Here is a 22,204-nt window from a genome sequence, read left to right as displayed (position 1 = left end):
TTTGCTGAGGCTGGGTTTGAACTTGAGGATTAAATAGTAAGTAAGATATAAATAATTCAAATATATAGCATACTAATTTAAATGCTAGAGAGGAAAAATAAAGAAGGAAAGGTATTTAGGGAATTTCCAGAAGTCTTCTTACAATTTTAGATAGTTTGAGCTAGGAATGAAATTTGTGATAAGCCATGTAACTATCTAATGGAATACCAGATACAAAGACAGATGTCTTAGTTCATTTTCTGTTGCTATAACTGAATACCACAGACTGGGTAATTTATAAAGAATAGAGGTTTATTTAGTTCATGGGTCTAGAGGTTGGGAAGTTTAAGGACATAGTACTTTCATCTGGTGAGGACCTTCTTGCTGCATCATATTATAGCAGAGGCCATTGCATGACAAGGTAGAGCAAGTGTGCTAGCTCAGGTCTCTTCATCTTGTAAAGCCACTAATGCCATAATAGGGGCCCCACCCTCATACATCTTCCAATCCTAATCTCCTTTCAAAGAGCTCACCTTTAAATACCATTAATATATGAATTGGGGGATTTTGTTGCTAGCATGTGAACATGTGAACTTTAGGAGGACACATTCAAACTAGAGCAACAAGAGTATGATTGAGGGGCTGGGGCTGGGGCTCAGCAGTAGAGCGCTTGCCTCCCATGTCTGAAGCCCTAGGTTCAATCCTCAGCACCACATAAAAATAAATAAACAAAATAAAGTATTGTGTTCAACTACAACTAAATATATATATAAAAAGAGTATGACTGATATAATCAAGGGATACCAAGGGAGACAGTGTGGCTACAGAAAGAGTAGTAAATGAGGAGACAAGCTAGATTCTCAAAGACTTCTGTTATAAGGATTTTTTGTTTTAACCCTGAGTGAGATAGGAAGTAAATGGACATATCTGAGAAGAGAGGTAACATGATGTCCATGTAGGTTTTTATGGTATCATTTTGGCTGTATTTCAAGTAAACTGAAAGCAGGGCAGAGGAAGAGATACTGGTTATGAGGCATTGCAGTATTTCCATCATGTAATGGTGATTTGGACCAGGGTGATAGCAATACAGGGGATGAGAGATGACTGTCCTCTGGATGTATGTTGAAGACATGATATGCTCATGGATTAGATGTGGAGTAATACAGAAAGAAATCAAAGATAATGCCAGTGTTTTTATTGAGATGTGAAAGGCTGAAGATGAAGCAGGTACAGTTAGAATGTCAGGAGCTCAGTTTAGAACGTGTTAAGTTTGAAATGTTTATTAAGAATTCTTTTGGAGATGAGGATGATTGGATATATGATTCTGGACTTGAAGGGTGAGGTCTAAGCCAGAGTTATAACATTGGCATGTAGTGGTATTTAAAACCACAAAATGGAGAAATCACCAAGAAAGTTTATGTAAATAAGAGGTTCTAGATACCAAGCCTTCCATCCTCCAATTTTAAAAAATGAAGGAACTGAAAGAAACCAGCAAAGGAGACTGAGAAAATGCAGATAGAAAGGTAAAAGGAAAAGTGGGCAAGTGAATTTATCAAATATCACAGGTAAGTCAAGTAAGATAAGGACTGAAAATTGAACCCTAGATTCAGCAATGTGAAAATCTTTGGTGTCCTTAATTAACAGTTGTGATAGATTGGTGGGGATGAAGATCTGAGAAGTAGGATGGGATTAGAGGAAATAGAGACAGGAATTTCTTTCAGTTTGCTGGTGTTATTAATATAGTGGCAAGAAGGCATGAGAGAATATAACAGCAAGTTATTATTCAAAGAAATTTATTTTCTTAAACTAACATTTTGAGTAGAATTATGATTCTTTATATTCTGTAGATAATAAAAGCAAATGAAAAGCATGCTTTATAGAATAAACTATAAATGCAGAGATTTATATATTATTTTATTTTTGTCTTTTCAAGCCTAATGGTGGTATTCCACATGATAATCTTGTTCTAATCAGAATGAAACCTGATGAAAATGGAAGGTTTGGATTCAATGTAAAGGTAAGCTGGAATTTATATTGTATTCAGTTTTTACATTAAGTTGTCTTTATTTTGACAATATTTGACCAATACTTTTCTTGTTTTCTTTTCAAGGGAGGATATGATCAGAAGATGCCTGTAATTGTGTCCCGAGTAGCACCAGGAACACCTGTAAGTTATAGTATATTAGCAGCAGCTTCAAGCCAAGTTCTATAACACCAATACCAATACCTCTGTCTTTTAATCTTTGTTCTCCCTTGATCTCTATCAGTTGTTGCTCCTGAATCTCTACTAGGCAGAAATTGCACAGCTATTACCACTATTCTAATCCTCAATTCTCGGTGGTAGGCATGAGATTTGTATATTACCAGCTCAGTAACCCAGAGTGACTAAACCTCTCAGTCTAATTTGTAAACCCCTAAGAAGTAAATCCTCAATAGATCAAGCTTGGATCAGATATCTTTGGAAAAACTCAAAATTATTATTCAGAGATGCATATGAAGGTTGGGTGAAGTAGCCCCAAATTATTTAATCAATAGGAAATGTTTATGTGTTTGAGATTACAGATGAGGAAATAAATGTTTGCTAAATTCTTATCTGTCATATAGAAGTTTATAAATAACATGTAAAATAGAAAAAAGGGAAATGTTATTTAGAGATAGAGGTTAAAAAAATATGCAAAAAGATGTAGCTAAAATATTGAAAGTTGTTGCTTCTAGAGACAGGAAGATAAATGGTAAGGAGAAACACAGAAACTTTCATTTTCTTTCTCTCTCTCTCTCTTCCTCCCTCCCTCCCTCTCTCTCTCTCTCTCTCCCTCACTCCCTCTCCCCAGGGGGTTGAAGGGGGGGCACTTAACTATCCATATCCCTATCCCTTTTTTATATTTAGAGCCACATCCCTATCCCTTTTTTATATTTATTTAGAGACAGAGTCTCTCTGAGTTGCTTAGGATCTCACCAAGTTGAGACTGGCTTTGAACCTTGCCAAGTTGAGGCTGCCTCAGACTCCTGAGCTGCTGGAATTACAGAAGAAATGGTTTCTAATAATCTTATAGACACAGTCAGATTTTTAAATTGTGATTAATAACTTTTTTAAAACTGATTTTTTTAAGAGAGAGAGTGAGAGAGAGAATTTTTAAAATTTTTTTTTTTTTTAGTTATTGGCGGACACAACATCTTTGTTTGTATGTGGTGCTGAGGATCGAACCCGGGCCGCACGCATGCCAGGCGAGTGCGCTACTGCTTGAGCCACATCCCCAGCCCAAAAAACTGATTTTTAAAATTTAAAAATTATACCTTTTGATCTGACAATTTGACTTTTAGGAATTGTTTCTAATGGAATAATTAAACTACAGAACAAAAATAATACACAAGAATGTTCATTATGATATGAAATTGAAAAAATCAAAATATGTATCATTAAAATTAGTGGAATAAATTATGCCTTGTTTTACTGCTATTAAAATGATGCTGTGTCTCTGTAAATACAGAAATATATCCACAAAATGGTCTTACTGAAAATTACATTATAAATCTACATATATGTTTTGACCCAGTGTATAAAAATGTAAATTGTATAGAAAAAGTCTGGAAACATGCAAAAAATGTTACTGTGTTTTGCCTAGATAATGGAATTATTGGAATTCTTGCATTTTTCTTTATTCCTTTTTTAATTGTTCAAAACATAACGATTAATATGTATTGCTCATATTATTAGAAAAGATAGTATATTTTTATTTAAGTCTAAGATGTTCAGGGAACATTCTATAGATCAACACAATTCTGTGATTCCAAATTCTCTTCTTAAGCTATACAAATTAGAGTTTTGTTGTCGTTTTGTCATTTTATACATGCACGTTCTCTCTCTCTCTCTCTCTCTCTCTCTCTCACACACACACACACACACACACACACACACACACTTTTTTCACAGCACTGGGGATTGAACCCACAATTGCTCTACCACTGAGTTACATCCTCAAGCCTTTTATTTTAAGATAGGGTCTTGCCAAGTTGCCCATTCTGGCTTCAAACTTGCAATTCTCCTGCCTCAGCCTCCTGAGTAGCCAGGATTATAGGCATGTGCCACAGGCTCATTTTATTATTTTATTAATTTCAAGACCAACACAGTCTTCGAATTAGAAATCACATTTTTAGATGACTTGGGGGTGTTATTTCTATTGCCCATTTTGTTCTGGCGGGGGGGGGTAGGTTGCCAAGAGACCAAGAAAGAAACTCAGAGATGTGATATGAGATACAGGATTTATTAAGAAATGCTTATGGGGGAGGTTCAGTGGCAAGCAGCTAGACGGATTCTTCCCCAGAAAGGCCTGTGGTGATAAGCTCAACAAGTGTACCTCTGCTTTGTCCCTGGGCAGTACTTCTCTCTCCAAGGTGCTCTGATTTGTACCAGTTACCACAGGAGGGAAGGTATAGGTTTTATAGGTTTAGTTACAGAAGCAGAATCAGCTTAGCTTGCTTTGTCCCATTGTATGACCAGCTTTCCAAGGAGCAGCTGTCCTGGCATGTGTGCAAAAAAAAACGGGTTTCTACTGATAATGCTAACTTGCCCTGATTCCCAGCATACATCTCAGAGAGCCAAGTGTCCCTCAAGATAATATGTATCTGGACATCCTGGCCTAGACCCAATTTCATTGTTCCTTTTATTTCATTTGACTGGGTTTTAGGGAACAGAAGGGAGCATTCAGGGACATTGTGTTTTATCAACCCCCTTTTCTTAAAAATGACACAAGGAGAAACAGAATATCAAGTATTCTGATGTTTTTTTCTATTTTGGACACCTTTGAAATGGATAAATTCCAATGAAAAAAAATCATGTTTTTCTTTCTGGTCTGATAATCTTTTAGTCAGTGGCTATTGCTCCAACAAATTCATTTTAATATGTTCTTTATTTAAATTTTCAGAATCAGAATAAAATATTTTAAATAAGAATTTATTTCTGAAAGAAGGCAGGCTAAGTATGAGTTTCCTTCAATAATAATAGGTACAGTAAGGGATACTTACAGTTATCTCTAACAGACCATCTGTTCTTTTCTACCAACTACACCATCCACAAAGTAATATAAAAAGATAGCTCTTTCTTCTACCATTAACTCCCACTCCATCTCACTTCAGGTATTCCAAAGACATTTAGAAAAACTTGGAACCAGATTGGTATGCAGAAGCATCACACTGCTAATGCAAAGAGAATATATGAAATCTGTCTTCTACTTTACTACAGAAGTAGAGAGAAAAAAGCAACTGGAGAGAATGAACATAATCTTACTTTTTTGTTTTAGCAGTTCTGGGGATTAAGTCCAAGGCCTTGTGCATGCTAGTCAGGCACTCTACCACTGAGCTGTCCCCAGCCCACCTTAAATTTTAATATTTCAGATTTTAAAACTTTGGATTAGTATTCTCATTTTTAGCTTCACAACAGTTCTGTGAAATAATCAAGGCAAATATCTTCTGTGTTTTCAGAATTTTAGATATCAAAGATCACATATTTCATAAACAACAGAGGAAGAATTTTGACCTTTTTTTTTTTCAATTCTAGGAATTGAACCCCCAGGCCTCATGCATGCCAAGCAAACTCTCTACCACTGAGCCACATCCCAAGCCCCAACTTCGACTGTACTTAGAACAAATCAGTGACAACCTTGTTGGATTTTATGGAATTTGTGAATTAGTGAATTCTGAGTAGTTGTGCTTTCTTTCTTTTTTTTTTTTTTTTTTTTTTTTTTTTTGGTACTGGGGATTGAATCCAGGGAGGCTTAGCCTCTGGGCCACATCCCCACCTCTTTTTATATTTTGTTTAGAGACAAAGTTTTGCTAGTTGCTAGGGCCTTACGAAGTTGCTGAGGTTGGCTTTGAACTCATGATCCTCCTGCCTCAGCCTCCTGAGCCCCTGGGATTACAGGCATGCAACACCTCACCCAGCCTTGCTGTCATTTCTTACTGCCTTTGTCACAGGAGTTTCCCTTTTTTGTTAAGATACTGCCCCATTTTTCCTTCTCTACTTCTATCTGTCATCCTTTATATTTGACTCTCATGTTTGTATTGCTCTGTTCCCAGAACACAATCTTCATAGTTCTGTTTCTATTTTTCTTATATCTTTTACCTTAATTACTGTCTTGTTTTCTCAATAAAGTGTGTACAAGTAATCTTCACTTTGCACAGTAGTGCAGGACAAAGTGTGATGAAATCATGGAGTAATCTTGATTAGTTGGAAAATTACAGTCGTCCCACAACTTTTATATTTTTTTGTCTAAACATTCAAACCTCTTCCTGTTTCTTACAAAAGTATAGATAAATGAGAAAATATTAAAACTAATAAATGATTTAGTATCCTGTGATTCAAAACATCAGAAATATTGAGGATTTAAAATGTTTTCTTTATGAAAACATAGCACAATCTCATAAAGTACTTGCCTCCTTCTTGTTATAAAACTTTTTGTACAGAGTGAGCATTTCTTCTTGCCTTGATAGTTATCTTTTTAGATTTCCTTTCAACATTTTATACTTTGAACTTTGAGTGTTTTTATTCTCTTAACTTCATTTATGTTCAATTCAAATTTCATTTCCAGGATTAATCAAATTTCATTTCTTTGCTCATCTTTTTTGGTCAGTTCCCTCTTTAGAATATCCATTTTTGTATGGCTTAATCACTGAAAGGAAGGAGGAACAAAACTACATGCTTTACTTTCTGTGCATGTAAAGAATGACAGATATGCATTGACAAATCATTCAGATTTTGAAAGAAGGGATGTGGCCAGGCACAGTGGTGCACACCTGTGATCCCAGTGGCTTGGGAGGCTGAGGCAAGAGGATTGTGAGTTCAAAGCCAGCCCCAGCAATTTAGTAAGGCCCTAAGCAACTTAGCTAGACCCCATCTCAAAGTAAAAAATTTTATAAGGGGATGGGGATTGGAGTTGTGCTTCTGTGATTAAGCACCCCAGGGCTTAATCCCTGGTACCAAAAAAAAAAAATGATCTGATTGGTCACTCATCATAATATATGTCTTTATCTATGTAGAGATTTTTGGACTGAGAACCTTACAGTGAAGTTTTTATTTATGCATTATCCACAATTAACACATGGTAACTAAAATTTAAACTATGTTGTTGGGGGACTGGTGTCGTTTAAACCATGGTAACTGAAATTTCTATGTATATAGATAGTATAAAGTTAGAGCTGCATGTGTATATGTTCTTTTAAACCTTTAGTTTTATCTGTATCTCTAGGCACATAATAGGTCATCAGGAAGGAAGAAGGGGAAGAAATAGTATCTTCATGAGAAAATTAGGTTTCTAAGCCGGATGTAGTGGCCCATGCCTGTAATCCCAGTGACTTGGGAGGCTGAGGCAGGAGAATCACAAGTTTCAGAACAGCCCAGGCAACTTTGTGAGACTTTCTCTAAAAATTTTAGAAAGCTGGAGGATGGGGGTAAAGTGCTCCTGAGTTCTATCCCCAGTACAATTAAACAAAACAACAACAACAACAAAAAACCCTCTATGTTTCTACTTTTTAAAATTGATGAATAAGAGCTAGGATTGTGGCTCAGTGGTAGAGTGCTTGCCTAGCATGTGTGAGGCACTGGGTTTGATCCTCAGCACCACATAAAAATAAATGCATAAAAATAAAGATATCATGGGCTGGGGTTGTGGCTTAGGGGTAGAGCACTTGCCTCACGTATGTGAGGCACTGGGTTCAATCCTCAGCACCACATATAAATAAATTAAATAAAGGTATTGTGTTCATATACAACTAAAAATATTTTTTAAAATTAAGGTATCATGTCCATCTACAACTAAAGAAAATATTTAAAAAATTGATGGTTGAGGGCTGGGCTTGTGGCTTAGTGGCAGAGCACTGTGCTGCTTAGCATGTGTGAGGCACTGAGTTTGATTCTCAGCACCACATACAAATAAATAAAATAAACGTCCATTGACAACTAAAAAAATTTTTTTTAAATGATGAATGAGTGCATAGATGCTTTTGGTTTTCCTGTTCTGAATTCTATAAAAATAAAACCTAATACTTCCAAAAAGTCACATGCAAATCTGAAACCTTACTTGCCTTATATTACAGGCTGACCTCTGTGTCCCTCGATTGAATGAAGGGGACCAAGTTGTACTAATTAATGGTCGGGACATTACAGAACATACCCATGATCAAGTTGTCCTATTTATTAAAGCTAGCTGTGAAAGACATTCTGGGGAACTCGTGCTTCTAGTTCGACCCAATGGTAAGTACTCTATGCAATACTGGCTATTTGTCATAATTCATTACTCTTTATTACTGGAACAGCCAGAGTAGGCTTTTAAAACATAAATCATGTCAGTTTCCTGCTCAAAGCACAATGGCCTCCATTCATACTTGGAGAAAAATCTAAATTCTTGGTTTCCTTACTTCTTTACTCATCTTGCTCACTCTCCTCTATTCTACTACACTCAGTGGCTTTCTTTTCTTTCTTTTTCCTTTTTTTTTCCTCCTACACTGGCTTTCTATTTCTTTTTTTAAATTTATTTATTTTAATTAGATATATACGACAGCAGAATGCATTTTAATTTATTATACATGATTGCAGCACAACTTTACATTTCTGTGGTTATATACTATGTAGCAGCTTTCTGTTTCTTAAATATTCTGATCTATTTCAGGGCCTTCATGTTTGCTGTTCCCTCTGCCTGATAAACTATTTTTTTTCTTTTTTATTTTATTTGTTCTTTTTAGATATATATGACATTAGAGTATATTTTGACACATACATACAGGGAGTTTAACTTATTCTAATTAGTAATCCCATTCTTGCAGTTGTACATGATGGAGTTTTACTGGTCACATATTCATATGTGAACATAGGAAAGTTGTGTCCAATTCATTCTGCCATCTTTTCTATTCCCATTCCCCCCGCCCCCTTCATTCCCCTTTATCTACTCCACTGAACTTCTCTTCTTCACTCCCCTGCTTATTGTGTGTCAGCATTCACATATCGGAGAGAACGTTCAACCTTTGGTTTTTTGGGTTTGTCTTTTTTCACTTAGCATAATAGTCTCCAGTTTCATCCATTCTGATAAACTATTCTTGATTTTTGTATGACTTTTGCCCTCACTTTATTCAGGTCTGTGCTAAAAGGTCATCTCAGAAAGGCTTTCTGTTTCTTAATCTATCATTAAAATAGCTTTCCACTTCCCCTAATTAGTTTAGTAGTAGTATTAAGTACCCAGTAAATTCTCAGTAGATGCATGAATAAATTTTGAATTCTGTTCCACTCCTAGAAAATTCCATAATAATCTCTAGTTTAAACAATTTGTGTTTTTAAATCTTGTCTAACTTTTCAGTAGATAATGTGCACTTGCCTAATCATGTCATCTACTTATCTGGACTTGTTAATTCATAACCACAGATTCCTAGATTTGAAGAAATGTCAGACCTCATAAGTTCTAGCCCCTTTGCCAATTGCACAGGTCTCTTCTATAGCAGCCTCAAAAACATCCTATCAATGTAGAGTACTCAGTGGTTCCTGAAGCAGTATATTCCGCCTTTATATAGTTTGAATTGTTAATTGAATTAAAGTTTATCTTCCTTCAATCCCTTCATTACTAATTCTATCATTTAATTCTGTCATGCAGAATAAGTTTTAATCTCTCTTCCTTCAATTTTTTTGGCAAGAGCTAATTTTACCAGAAATACCCTCCATGGTCACCAATTTAACAGTCACAGAGCTTTAAGCCATTGTTCATAGGGCATTGTTTTCAAGTTCCAAGGAAAAATTCCTATGTAATAGCATTGAACATATTCTTCTAGTTTTGTTCTGAACCTATTGTCCAGCACACCCAACCCTACAAAATTTTGCCAAGTTTTTTTTTTTTTATTAAAAAACAAAACAGAGCTGGGGATGTGGCTCAAGCACCATCGCGCTCGCCTGGCATGCGCGGGGCACTGGGTTCAATCCTCAGCACCACATAAAAATAAAGATGTTGTGTCCACCGAAAACTAAAAAATAAATTAAAATTTTTTTTAAAAACCTCTTGATCTCTCGGATAAAACCAGGCACCTTAGGGACTGGGGTTGTGACTCAGTGGTAGAACATCACCTAGCATGTGTGAGGCACTGGGTTCAATTCTCAGCACCATATAAAAATAAATAAATAAAGATATTGTGTACAACTACAACTTAAAAATTAAATAAGATTAAGTTTTTTAAAGAAGGCACTTTAATTTATCTTCTCTACTTTGACTTCTCTATTCATAGTCAGTTATAAGGACTTAAACAGATCATTCTATCTTGGTTTTTCAAAAAACTTGTTTATTTAGACCTGGTACTGAAGTGACTTATTCATTTTTAGGCATTTTCTGTCACTTAAAGCTTCCTAAGTTTTATACCAAGAATACTGTTCTTTGAATTTTACTTACCCTGTTTTTTCTTGATAATATCTCCTAAAGAACTTAAAAATAATGTGATTTTTAAACTTTCTATGTACATAGGCTCTTTTGTATGCTCTCATTTAATCCTCATGGCCATCCAGTGTGATAGTTGAAAATAATCCTCATTTTAAAATTGAATACACTTTGGTACAGGACATTCAGTTTTCTGTTCATGGATTCATGACTAGTGCAGAGCCAAAATATGAGCAAAAGCCCATACATATGATGGCAAAGACATGGCCTTCTTGAAATTTCACATTGCCTGATTTACACTTTAATTTATGAGAGAAATCCACCTTTCTTGCAAAATGTTAGATTTTTTTAAAATATTTTTTAGTTATAGATGGATGCAATATCTTTATTTTGTTTATTTTTATGTGGCGCTGAGGATTGAACTCAGTACTTCAAATGTGCAAAGAAAGCACTCTGACACTGAGCCGCAACCCCAGCCCAAAATGTTAAATCTTTCTAACATTGTTTTGTAGTGAAAATCTGGGCCAGGACCTCTATTCATTTTCACTGTGGGTCCATCATGTCCATTTGAACTTAAAACAACTTATAATCAAAATTAAGTATGCTTACCAAGAATGTGCTTTTTATTTTCTGATCTTTTTCCCTCTAAGTCTTATTTCTTCTTAGGTAAACTAGTCTCTCTTTTTTGTTGTTGTTTTGTTTTGTCTTTGTGTTTTTCATTTCAGAAATTTATTTTTATCAAAAAATGCATACATATCTGAGAAGGAACCAGGCCTCCAGATAAGAGTAGCAGAGGTCTCAGCCTTGACTCCATATTTTAGAAAGCTTTTCTCTGTCTTTTCTTTAGCCATGTTCCTTCCAATAGGGTCAGGATTTTGCAAGGCCAAGAAGATATGTCAAGCCATCACCTCTAACTTATCTCTCCTTTCTTAAACACTCTTTTTACCCCTCAATTATTTGTCCAAATAGCCCTGAAGCCACTTCTTAGGCCTTTATAAGCATTTTCCACAGTCTCATTTCTCCCAACTGTGGATCTTGTGATATGTATTCTCAGGGCAGCAAGGTAATTAAGAGGCAGTAAGTAGTTAGCAGACGAGTAGTGAAGACAAATTACACATGTGGGCCAGGATGTTTACATGTGTGTTTATAGGTCCCCATGTTATGGAATGGGGCTAAGAAGGTGAAAAGAAATAGTGTATTCTATAGGCTTAGGGTCTAGGGACTGACTCTCCTCATACTATCATGACCATGGGTTCTGATTTATAGTTCTCTTTTTAAATCTGGCATCTCAGATTATTTTGTTGCTATGTCAAGGAAAGAAGATAGAGCATATATTGCTTATCACTTTGTCCAATATATTTGTAACTTACATTTAGACATTTGTTATATGAACTTTTATTTGTATTCTTGTCCTCAGTCCCCACAATTTAAGAATAGGTCTATTCATAGCTACATCTTAGCAGCATCATTTTTTCCTTAATGTTTCTTCAGGTTACAGACATTTTTAGGCTTCTGGCCAAAAGCCTTTGTTTCCCCCACAGGTGCAGAAAAGCCCTTCAATTTCACAGCCACTCAGTTCCCACACCCTACATCAGATTAATATAATTAGTCAAAGTGAATTATTTTCTGACAAAAAACTGAAGAGCATATCTAATTCTTATAATGAATTACATTAAGATTTCTATGTGCATTTTTTGTTTTGTTTTAGCTGTGTATGATGTAGTGGAAGAAAAACTAGAAAATGAACCAGACTTTCAGTACATTCCTGAGAAAGCCCCACTAGATAGTGTCCATCAAGATGACCATTCCCTGCGGGAGTCAATGGTCCAGCTAGCTGAGGGGCTTATTACTGGAACGGTCCTGACACAATTTGATGTGAGTGATATCATTATACAGAAAAAGTGTTTGCCCGTATTTTCTAATTAGTTTCATGGTTTCTAACTGCCTAATCTACTTTCCATTATAATTTAGAAATAAAATGGTATCCTTAGAAATGTCTGATAATAAGAAGTTCCAAAATACAATTTTTTAAAAAATTGTTCCCATAATAATTAAGTTATGATTATATAAGTACAGGTTTGTTTTTAAAAAGAGGCATAAAGGAATTTTATATCTATATCATCAGACTACATTTTTTTTCAATAATTAAGCATCTGTTTTTATGAAAAGTAGAAGATGAAGATAAGCTATTACAGACTTTAAAATTATGAATTAAAGGAAAAATAACTTGCTTTAAAGTTTATACCTTATTATATTTAATCTTTTTCTAACTTTGATCAGTGCAGTCTTTAAAACTCTTAGATTGCTGAATCAGAAGAACATGAATGCTTCTTCAGTACTTATAATCTGTATTTTGATTAGTAAGCATACAGAGGGTTTTAAAATGCTTTGCTAAGACTACGTGAACTTAATTTGCTTAATTTAGGAAAAGCAGGAGGTTTTTAATGTTTTTTAAAATGGCCATTATGAGTATTTGTTGCTCTGAAGTATAAGTTATGTGTTTGTAATGATAAAACATCAAAGACACATGTCGGTTTTTTCAGTCTTGATTCATGTGCTGCAAACACCTCCAAATTAAATGAAAGTCAAGTGTCCTCTGCAGATGTGGTACTTAAAATTTTAGGTACTATTGCTGTATACAAAATTATTTTCATCTGTTTTTTTAAAATATCATATATTTAATTCTTCTCAGAACTACATAATTCAGCTTTCAAATTCTGGTTCAATACTCTAGGCCCAGGTACATCCTTGTGTAGATGAAGTATTCAAAGGAAAAAAACCTATTTCCTTAAAGTACAGAAACAATTCTAAAAACTAAAACAAATTGTTGGACTGAGATTTTTTTTCTTTTTTTATAGCAACTGTATCGTAAAAAACCTGGAATGACAATGTCTTGTGCCAAATTACCTCAGAATATTTCCAAAAATAGATACAGAGACATTTCGCCTTGTGAGTATCTATAATCTTTCCTAAATTTGATCTTTTTAACGTAACTTTTTAGATCATTGTTTCTAGACTGGGGGTTTAGCTCAGTGGTAGAGCATGTGCAAGGCCCTGGGTTCAATTCCAGCACCAAAACAAACAACAGAACAAAAACATTTCTTTTGAATTTTTACAGATGATGCTACACGGGTCATTTTAAAAGGTAATGAAGACTACATCAATGCAAACTATATAAATGTAAGTTGTTTTTTTAAAAATTATGTCTTTGTATTTGAAATAATAGGGACCACTCTAAGCTTTGGGATAAGGAATCTAACTTAGATGGAATATTTAAACTTGCAAATATTAAAACAATATTATAAAAGTAATGTTGAATAGTTTGATGTTAGTATATTAGTATACACATTGAACATTGAAATACAATACTTCAGTTCAAAGATAGATAACCTAAATATTAAAATTTTTTATGCTAAATGTAGCCTTTTAAATCATTGGAAATACAATAGTCTATCTGAAATTTGGTGAACTGTCTAGAATTTACAATTGTAAGAAAGATTCTTTGCCCCCAGTTGAAGAGAAAAAAAGGATCACTCCTATTTTTTCTTAACTTTGTAATATAGAAATTTTCAAAGGTATAAAGTTAGAACAAAACATAAAAATGAGGGACTGAGAATGTGTAGCTCAGTGGTAGAGCACTTGCCTAACGTGTGAGGCCCTGGATTTAATTCCCCACACCATTAAAAAAAAAGATAAAAGTAAAATGAACCTTCATATACACATCTCTCAGCTTCAGCAGTTGTCAGTTCAGGGCCAGTCTTGTTTCACCTATATCGCCACATTCAGATTGTTTGAGGTAAATCTGTATGTCATATCATTCTATGAATACCTATTCATCTCTTGATGCTGACATCTTTTGAAATACCTTGAAACGTAAGTGCTAAAAACAGAACCATGAAAGTCCTTGAGAGAAATAATGAGAGAATTCTTTAATATTTCAGAAAGGGGGAGGTTTTATAAGCTTAGATACATGTCTAATCTATAAAAAAAAATTGATGAATTTGGCAGTGTAAAATTTGTAATGTTTGGTATGCTTAAAAAGTACTAAAATCTAGTTATGCCCTGAATTTTTAAAATGCTAGAAAAGGCTTATTTCTTAAATATAAAAGAGCTCTATAAACGATTAAGAAGAATAAAGACTTGAAGTGAGCCATGGTGACACACGCCTGTCATCGCAACAACTCAGAAGGCTAAAGGCAAGAGGAACACATTCTTGAGGCTAGTCTAGACAATTTAGCAAGACCCTGTCTCAAAATAAAAAAGGGCCAAGAATATATAGCTCTGTGGTAAAGCACCCCTGGATTAAATTCTCAGTAACCTAAAAAATAAAGAAGGACTAGAGATGTAGTTAATGCTAAGGCACCACAGGGTTCAATCCCCAGTACCAAAAATAAATAAATAGATATATACGTACATAATACTTGGATGAGATTAATCAAATTATGTTATACATATGTATGAATATAGCACAATGAGTCCCACTATTATGTATAAGTATAGTGCACTAATAAACAAAAATGTGCACTTAAAGATGGAAAAAAGAGAGAGAGAGAAAATGGGCCTGGCATGGTCGTATACACCTGTAATCCCAGTGGCTCAGAAGGTTGAGGCAGGAGGATCCCAAGTTCAAATCCAGCCTTAGAAAAATGATTATTCAATTAAAGTAGACATAGAACATAGAAAATTCAAAGAAAAGGAAATGCAGATGATGTTTTAAATTTCACAGCTATTTTCAAATACAAAAGTAGAATGGTATGAAGAGTCCTCTGTGTTACCAGCTTCAAGAACTTTCAAAAGATGACCAGTCTGATTTCATCTGAGCAGTACCCTCTAAAATTTTTAAGCCCACTTTGTCAATTCTGAGTATTTGAAGTTTTTGTAAATATTGAATTAGTGAATACTGAGTCATTGCTTCTAGAACAGTTATTGAATTAGGATTCAAATATAAGCCAAATCACAACATTTTCATCATAACTTTGTTGCCATTTAAGGTATTTTATTAAATATATAATTAATTCATTGACACTGAACCTATAGCCCATAGTACTGCTGTAACTCATGCCTGAAGAATACTAATCTAAATATTCTCCATTGGGCATAAAAAAAACATGCAAAAAAAGTGCAAAGCATTCTTAGGAACACTACATAGTAGTGCATTTATAAACAGAGAAATCACCAACAGAAAGCACCTAATGAAAAATATGACAGTGTATATAGCATGCAGAATGATTACTTGTTTACAGAAATGATGGCAGAAAGAGGAAGGCACTGAGTTGTTTTGTTTGATATCAGTTGGAAATATGCATATCTTGTGACTCAGATGTTTCACAACTCTGAACATGCTTACAGGTGACCAAGAAAGCACCTCAACTGTTCGGAAGTTACATATAAATTTCAGCAAGAAGTCAAATTTACAAATACAGAATCTGTGACTCAGGATTGGCTGCTTTAATGTGTACTTCTGACAAGGATTGTTTTATTTTATTTTAGCAAAACCACAATACCATTGTAACACTTAGAAACTGAGTTAAACAAAAAGTATATTCAGCTTAATTTTTTAAAAAGTAAAAGTACAAATGGAAACTGCAGGGAAGCTGGGTGTGATGATGCACACCTGTAATCCCAGCAACCCAAGAGTAAAGCAGGTAGATCACAAGTTTAAGCGCAACCTCAGCAACCAAGCAAGGCCCTAAGCAACTTAGTGAAAACTGTCTCAAAATAAAAAATAAAAAGACTAGGGTTGTGGCTCTGTGATTAAGCGCTACTGGGTTCAATCTATAGTGCCAAAGAAAAGAAGAAAAAAGAAACTGCAAGGAATTCCTGGGTTTGTTTGTTTGTTTGTTTTGTTTTATTGTTTTTTTACCTATGAGACTGAAGAATCAAAAAGTTTGATGATATCATATAGATGTAGAATAATATTATACTGCCATTTTTAAATAGCTTTACAGAACAAAAAGGAAGATAGTTTAACATTGGTGTGTTGTGTGCAGAATATATCTGAAAGCGTAGATCACAAATAAGAAAAAAAGGGCTGGGGGTGTAACTCAGTAATAGAGCACTTGCCTAGCATGTGTGAGGCACTGGGTTGAAATCTCAACATTGCATATAAATAAATAAATACAGGCCCATAGGCAATTAAAAAAAAGAAATGAGAAAAAAGATTACCCTCCTGGATTGCCCTATTAGAATGTTGCATCCTAAAGGCTGGGATGGAAGGCAGACTTTTTTTTCTATTCACCCTTTGATATGCTTTGAATTTCAATTTGGTATGCACATATATCACCTTTATTTTTTTCCAACCTCAAATGTAGTATGATTCATTTTCTCAAATATTTGACTCATTCTGAAAAATTTTAAATACCTTTTAATACCCTTTAAATTGTTATATATGTAAAATCCAAGCTATAACAAATGAGGGCTTTTCTTCCTCACAAGATTACAAATATGCTGTTTACAGGTAAATCTTTTTTAATTATTCACTAACTCTCTGCATTTGAAACAAGGTTCTCTCTCAAGCTACTTTTACAACCATGCTAGTGTTTTGGGAGATAATCCTGCTTTCCATTAATTAAAAGGTAAATATGTATAACTATTGGATATTGCTAAGAGATTTTTTCCACGGATACTGATAGAGATTGTTTTACTGCTGGGCACAGTGGCACACAACTAAAATCCCAAGGACTTGGGAGACTGAGACAGGAGGATTACAAGTTCGAGGACAGCCTCAGCAATTTAGCAAGGCCCTCTGCAACTTAGGGAGACCCTGTCTTAAAATAAAAAATTTTAAAAAGGTATGCAGGGGGATGGAGTTGTGGTTCAGTGGTAGAGCGCTTTCCCAGCATGCGTGAGGCACTGGGTTCAATCCCTGGTGCCACATAAAAATAAACAAATAAAATAAAGGTATTATGTCCATCTACAACTAAAAAAATATTTTAAAGGGGGTGGGGGAGCATGGGGATGTAGTTCATCAGTAAAATCCCCTGGGTTAAATCCTCAATACCGAAAATAAAAAAATATTAAAAAAAAGATTGTTGTACTGATTGAAATTAATTATGCTCAATCTCATAATTAATTAGTGAATCATTTTTATATTGCCAATCATAATAAAAAGTTGTAATACCAAAGTTTTTAATGTTCTTTTCTTTTTAGATGGAAATTCCTTCTTCAAGCATTATCAATCAGTACATTGCTTGTCAAGGGCCATTACCACACACTTGTGCAGATTTTTGGCAAATGACTTGGGAACAAGGCTCCTCCATGGTTGTAATGTTGACCACACAAGTTGAACGTGGCAGAGTAAGTTATAGTTTAATCTTGCACATTGCATGGGCTTGTTTCAAATTACACTGAATAATAAAAATATTTTCATTGAGTTAATCTTTTGTAACCTTTAATTTTTTTTATGATTTTATGATTTCAATCATTACGATTATGTGCTTAAAATTACGATTGACACATACTACTGTGGCATAAGTGTTAGCTATTATTATTACCATTGTTATTATTTAAAAGGATTAATGTTTATGTAAGGAGCTTGTATATAAATATATAAAGAACTCCTATAACTTAACAATAAAATGACAATCTAATTTTTTAAATGGGCAAAGCATCTGAATAGACAGTTACCCAAAGAAAATATTCCAGTGGCTAGAAAGCACATAAAAAAATACCTGATCACAGAGCTGGGGATATAGCTCAATTGGTGGAGTGTTTGCCTCACATGCCCATGCACAGGCCCTGAATTCACACACACAAAAAAAACCTTGACCACATTAGTCATCAGGGAAGTGCAAATCAAATTAATAATGAGACCCCATTTCATAATCAGTACATGAGTGAAATTAAAAAGACAGGTAACAATAAGTGTTGCTAATGCTATAGAGAAAACAGAGTTTTCATACACTGCCTGTGGATTTGTAAAATGGTACAGTCACCTTAGAAAAGTCTGGAACTTCCTCAGAAAGTTAAACATGGCTTTACTACAACTCATCAACTTCATTCCTAGATGTACCAAAAGAATTGAAAACATGAACATGCAAAAATTTTGTTCAAGAGCATTTGTAACAGTATTACTCAAAATAGCCAAAACATAGAAAGACTCACATGTGCCAAGAAACAGTAATATATTCGTATTGTTGGATACTTGGCAAGAAAAAAAAAATGAAGTACTTACTATATACTTGCTACAACATGGATGAACCTAGAAAACATTTTGCCAAGTGAAAGAAGAGTTTTCCTCTTCTTTTTTTCTTCTTCTTTTTTTTTCTTTTTGGCCACATATTATATGATTATTTTTATATGGAATAGAGTAGGGACAGAAAGTAGATTAGTCATTGTCTAAATTCAGGTTGGGGAAAGGAAAATAGGACCAGGTAGGATGCACAGTGACTACTAACAAGTATAAGAATTTTTTGGGTGTCATGAAGATGTTCTAAAAGTGAATGTGTTCATGGTTACACACGTGTGGATATACTGAAATCAGCCATAGTAGCATATGCCTATAAGCTCAACAATTCTAGAGCCTAAGCAAAGAAGATCCCAGTTAAGAGTCCAGGCTCAACAATTTAGCAAGATCCTGTCTCAAAATAAAAAGAGCTGAGGATGTAGCTCAGTGGTAAAGTGCCCCTCAGTTCAATCCCCAGTAACCTCTCAAAAAATAAAGTATACTTTTAATGGGTAAGCTATATGGTCATTAAAGCTAATTTTAAAATCTTAACACTGGGTGTGGAAGTATATAGCTTAAAAGCTCTGGATTTAATCCCCAGCACCAAAAATAATTAATCAGATTATTTGGAGTCTCAAAATATGGCCAAATAGATTAATTATTGTTATAAGGGGTGAAAAATGACATAATGTTAATAGTTGATAGTTTGTTTTTGTTTTTGTTTTTTGGTACCAGGGATTAAATTGAGGGGCTCTTGACCACTGAACCACATTCCTACCCCTATTTTGTATTTTATTTAGAGACAGGTCTCATTGTGTTGCTTAGTGCCTCACTTTTGCTGAGGCTGGCTTTGAACTCATGATCCTCCTGTCTCAGCCTCCTGAACCACTGGGATTACAGGCATGTGCCACCACACCCTGCTAATAGTTGGTGGATCTTGAAAAAGAGTTAGTTAAATTATTATGAGAGTTCATTAAATTATTCTTGCACCCTTTTCTTAAGTTGGAAAGTTTTTTGGTTTTTTGGTATGGGGGATTGAATCCAGGGGCACTTAACCACTGAGCTACATCCCCAGCCCTTTTTATTTATTTATTTATTTTAATTATTTTTAAAGAGAGAGAATTTTTTTTTTTTTTTTTTTTTTTTTTTTTTTTTTTTTTTTTTTTTTTTAGTTTTTTGGCAGACACAACATCTTTGTTCGTATGTGGTGCTGAGGATCAAACCCGGGCCGCACGCATGCCAGGCGAGCGCACTACCACTTGAGCCACATTCCCCAGCCCCCCAGCCCTTTTTATATTTTATTTAGAGTCAAGGTCACCCTGAGTTGCTTAGGTCCTTGCTAAGATGCTGAGGCTGGCTTTGAATTCATGATCCTCTTGCCTCAGCCTCCTAAGCCACTGGGATTACAGGCGTGTGCCAACATGCCAGGCTGAAAGTTCTTGTTTTAAATATATTTTTTTAGTTGTAGCTGGACACAATTCCTTTATTATTGAACCCAGTGCCTCATGTGTGCTAGGCAAGTGCTCTGCCACTGAACTACAGACCTGGCCCCCTGAAAGTTCTTATAAATTAAAAAAAAATTTTTTTTTTTTTAAAGAGAGAGTGAGAGAGGGGGAGAGAGAGAATTTTTTAATATTTATTTTTTAGTTATTGGCAGACACAACATCTTTGTTTTGTATGTGGTGCTGAGGATCGAACCCATGCCGCACGCATGCCAGGCGAGCGCGCTACCGCTTGAGCCACATCCCCAGCCCAAATTAAAATATTTTTAAAATTTGGAGAAACTGGGTTGAGGATGTGGCTTTGTGGTAGATTGCTTGCCTATCATGCACAAGGCCCTGTGTCCAATCTCCAGCACCACAAAAACAAAAACAAACAAAAAAAAAAAGAACTTAAGTTGATATATGTATGTATGTGTGGGTGTGATTTTCTTTGTTTATTTTGTATGTGTGTATAATTTCTTTGTTTATATAATTCTGTTGATACCAGGTTAAATGTCATCAGTATTGGCCAGAACCCACAGGAAGTTCGTCCTATGGATGCTATCAAGTTACCTGCCATTCAGAAGAAGGAAATGCTGCCTATATCTTCAGGAATATGACACTGTTCAACCAAGAGGTAAGAAGACAGGGTGTCCATTGGCTAGAACTGTGTTTAAAGTAAAGACTTTGAAAGCTGAAATGTGTTTTAGCCAGAAAAAATCACAAAAATTACTAACCTGTTTTGATGGGACACTCTGGAATTATATTTTCCTATACTATAATAAATGCATTTTCAATTTCTACTGCCAAAAATTAGTTGTCAGTATAAAAGCAGTCTGGTAAATATTATTTATTACTATTTACTACTTTGCCTGTTCATGATGATTATACCAGGAGTTTGATTACTAAAAAATTCTCTCTGGGAGTAATATAGTAAAATATTTGTGTATTTGTGAATATGGAAAAGTAATTGAAAACTGTCAAATTGTTTCTTTTTTCAAAAGAATAGAGGCAAACACAATCCCCTCAATATTAAGGAAGAAAAATTCATAGACAAGACCTTCCTATAGGTTAGAGCTTTCTACCTGCTAGTTCTTCTTAGTTCTAACTGGGTTACGCACATTGGCTACCAAAGCCAGAAATGGGGATTGATTAGTAAATGATGGCTCAGTACTCCAATTAGAAGATGTGTGTAGGGGGCATGATGAGGCTGTTAGAGACAGTATCCCATTTTCACTGCCGGCAGCTAGGTATTCCGGTGCCGGCCACCTGTGGTTTTGGAGGGAGCCAAAAGAAGTAACTGCTAGAGAAAAGCAAACAGCATAAGCCATAAAGGCCTATGCCTCTCCCATAAATGGTTAAACCTTTGGAAATGGAAACTACAACCCTTCTCCAAATTTATGATTAAAAGAGACCAGAGACAAGAACCTTTCTTGCCAAAAGGGAAGGAACCAGAAGTTGTGTTATTTATAGAAAAGGAATCTGGTGGGTTGGGATGTAGCTCAGTGATTGAGCACCTACCTCGCATGTTTGAGGCCTGAGGTTCAACTCCTAGTACCACAAAAGAAAAAAGTCTTACTGGGCACAGTGGTGCATATCTGTAATCCCAGTGACTCAGGAGGCTAAGGTAAAAGGATCACAAGTTTGAGACCAGCCTCAGCAATTTAGGAGGCCCTCAGCAACTTAGCAAGACCAAATCTCAAATTTTTTAAAAAGGAGAATGGGGCGGGAATGTAGCTCAGTGGTAAAGTGCCCCTGGGTTCAATCCCCAGTACCAAAAGAAAAGGAAAGAAAAGCCTTCAGCTATTGAATGAAGGTAAAGTCTGAAAATAAAAAGTTAAATTTTATTCAGATCAGAATGAATTTAAGGGGCTTGAGGGGATATACTCATGGTCTAATATATTCTCCCTAATTGATAATGAAAGATAATCTGTGTGTTTATATAAAATAATATATGGGGCTGGGGTTCAGTTTGTGTTTCAGTGGTGGAGCGCTTGTCTCTCACATGTGTGAGACACTGAGTTTTATCCTCAGCATTGTATATAAATAAATGAATAAAATAAAGGTCCATCAACAACTAAAAAAAATATTTTAAAAAATAATATCTGTCTTCAATGTAGACTCTTTACTTGGTGCAGTAGTGTATGCCTGTAATCCCAGATATAGGCAGGAGGATTGCA

At 35.0% G+C, this 22,204-nt stretch overlaps 1 protein-coding gene across 4 annotated transcripts in view; it reads left to right on the top strand.

Annotated features, from left to right (window-relative positions):
* Ptpn4 (protein tyrosine phosphatase non-receptor type 4) overlaps positions 1-22,204 on the top strand; it is a 180,840-nt gene that overhangs the window by 142,068 nt on the left and 16,568 nt on the right. For all 4 annotated transcript variants that reach the window (XM_076866759.2, XM_076866757.2, XM_076866758.2 and 1 more), the window contains 8 exons: positions 1,913-1,996; positions 2,090-2,146; positions 8,068-8,224; positions 12,088-12,254; positions 13,238-13,328; positions 13,498-13,559; positions 17,529-17,675; positions 20,533-20,661. In XM_076866759.2, the coding sequence (XP_076722874.1) occupies positions 1,913-1,996; positions 2,090-2,146; positions 8,068-8,224; positions 12,088-12,254; positions 13,238-13,328; positions 13,498-13,559; positions 17,529-17,675; positions 20,533-20,661 (894 nt within the window). The remainder of the gene's footprint in view (positions 1-1,912; positions 1,997-2,089; positions 2,147-8,067; positions 8,225-12,087; positions 12,255-13,237; positions 13,329-13,497; positions 13,560-17,528; positions 17,676-20,532; positions 20,662-22,204) is intronic.

Source organism: Callospermophilus lateralis, chromosome 9 (genome assembly GCF_048772815.1).
Source record: "Callospermophilus lateralis isolate mCalLat2 chromosome 9, mCalLat2.hap1, whole genome shotgun sequence".
NCBI lineage: Eukaryota > Metazoa > Chordata > Mammalia > Rodentia > Sciuridae > Callospermophilus > Callospermophilus lateralis.
The sequence above is the reverse complement of the archived record's forward strand: the minus strand, read 5'-3'. Positions and strand labels throughout refer to the sequence as shown.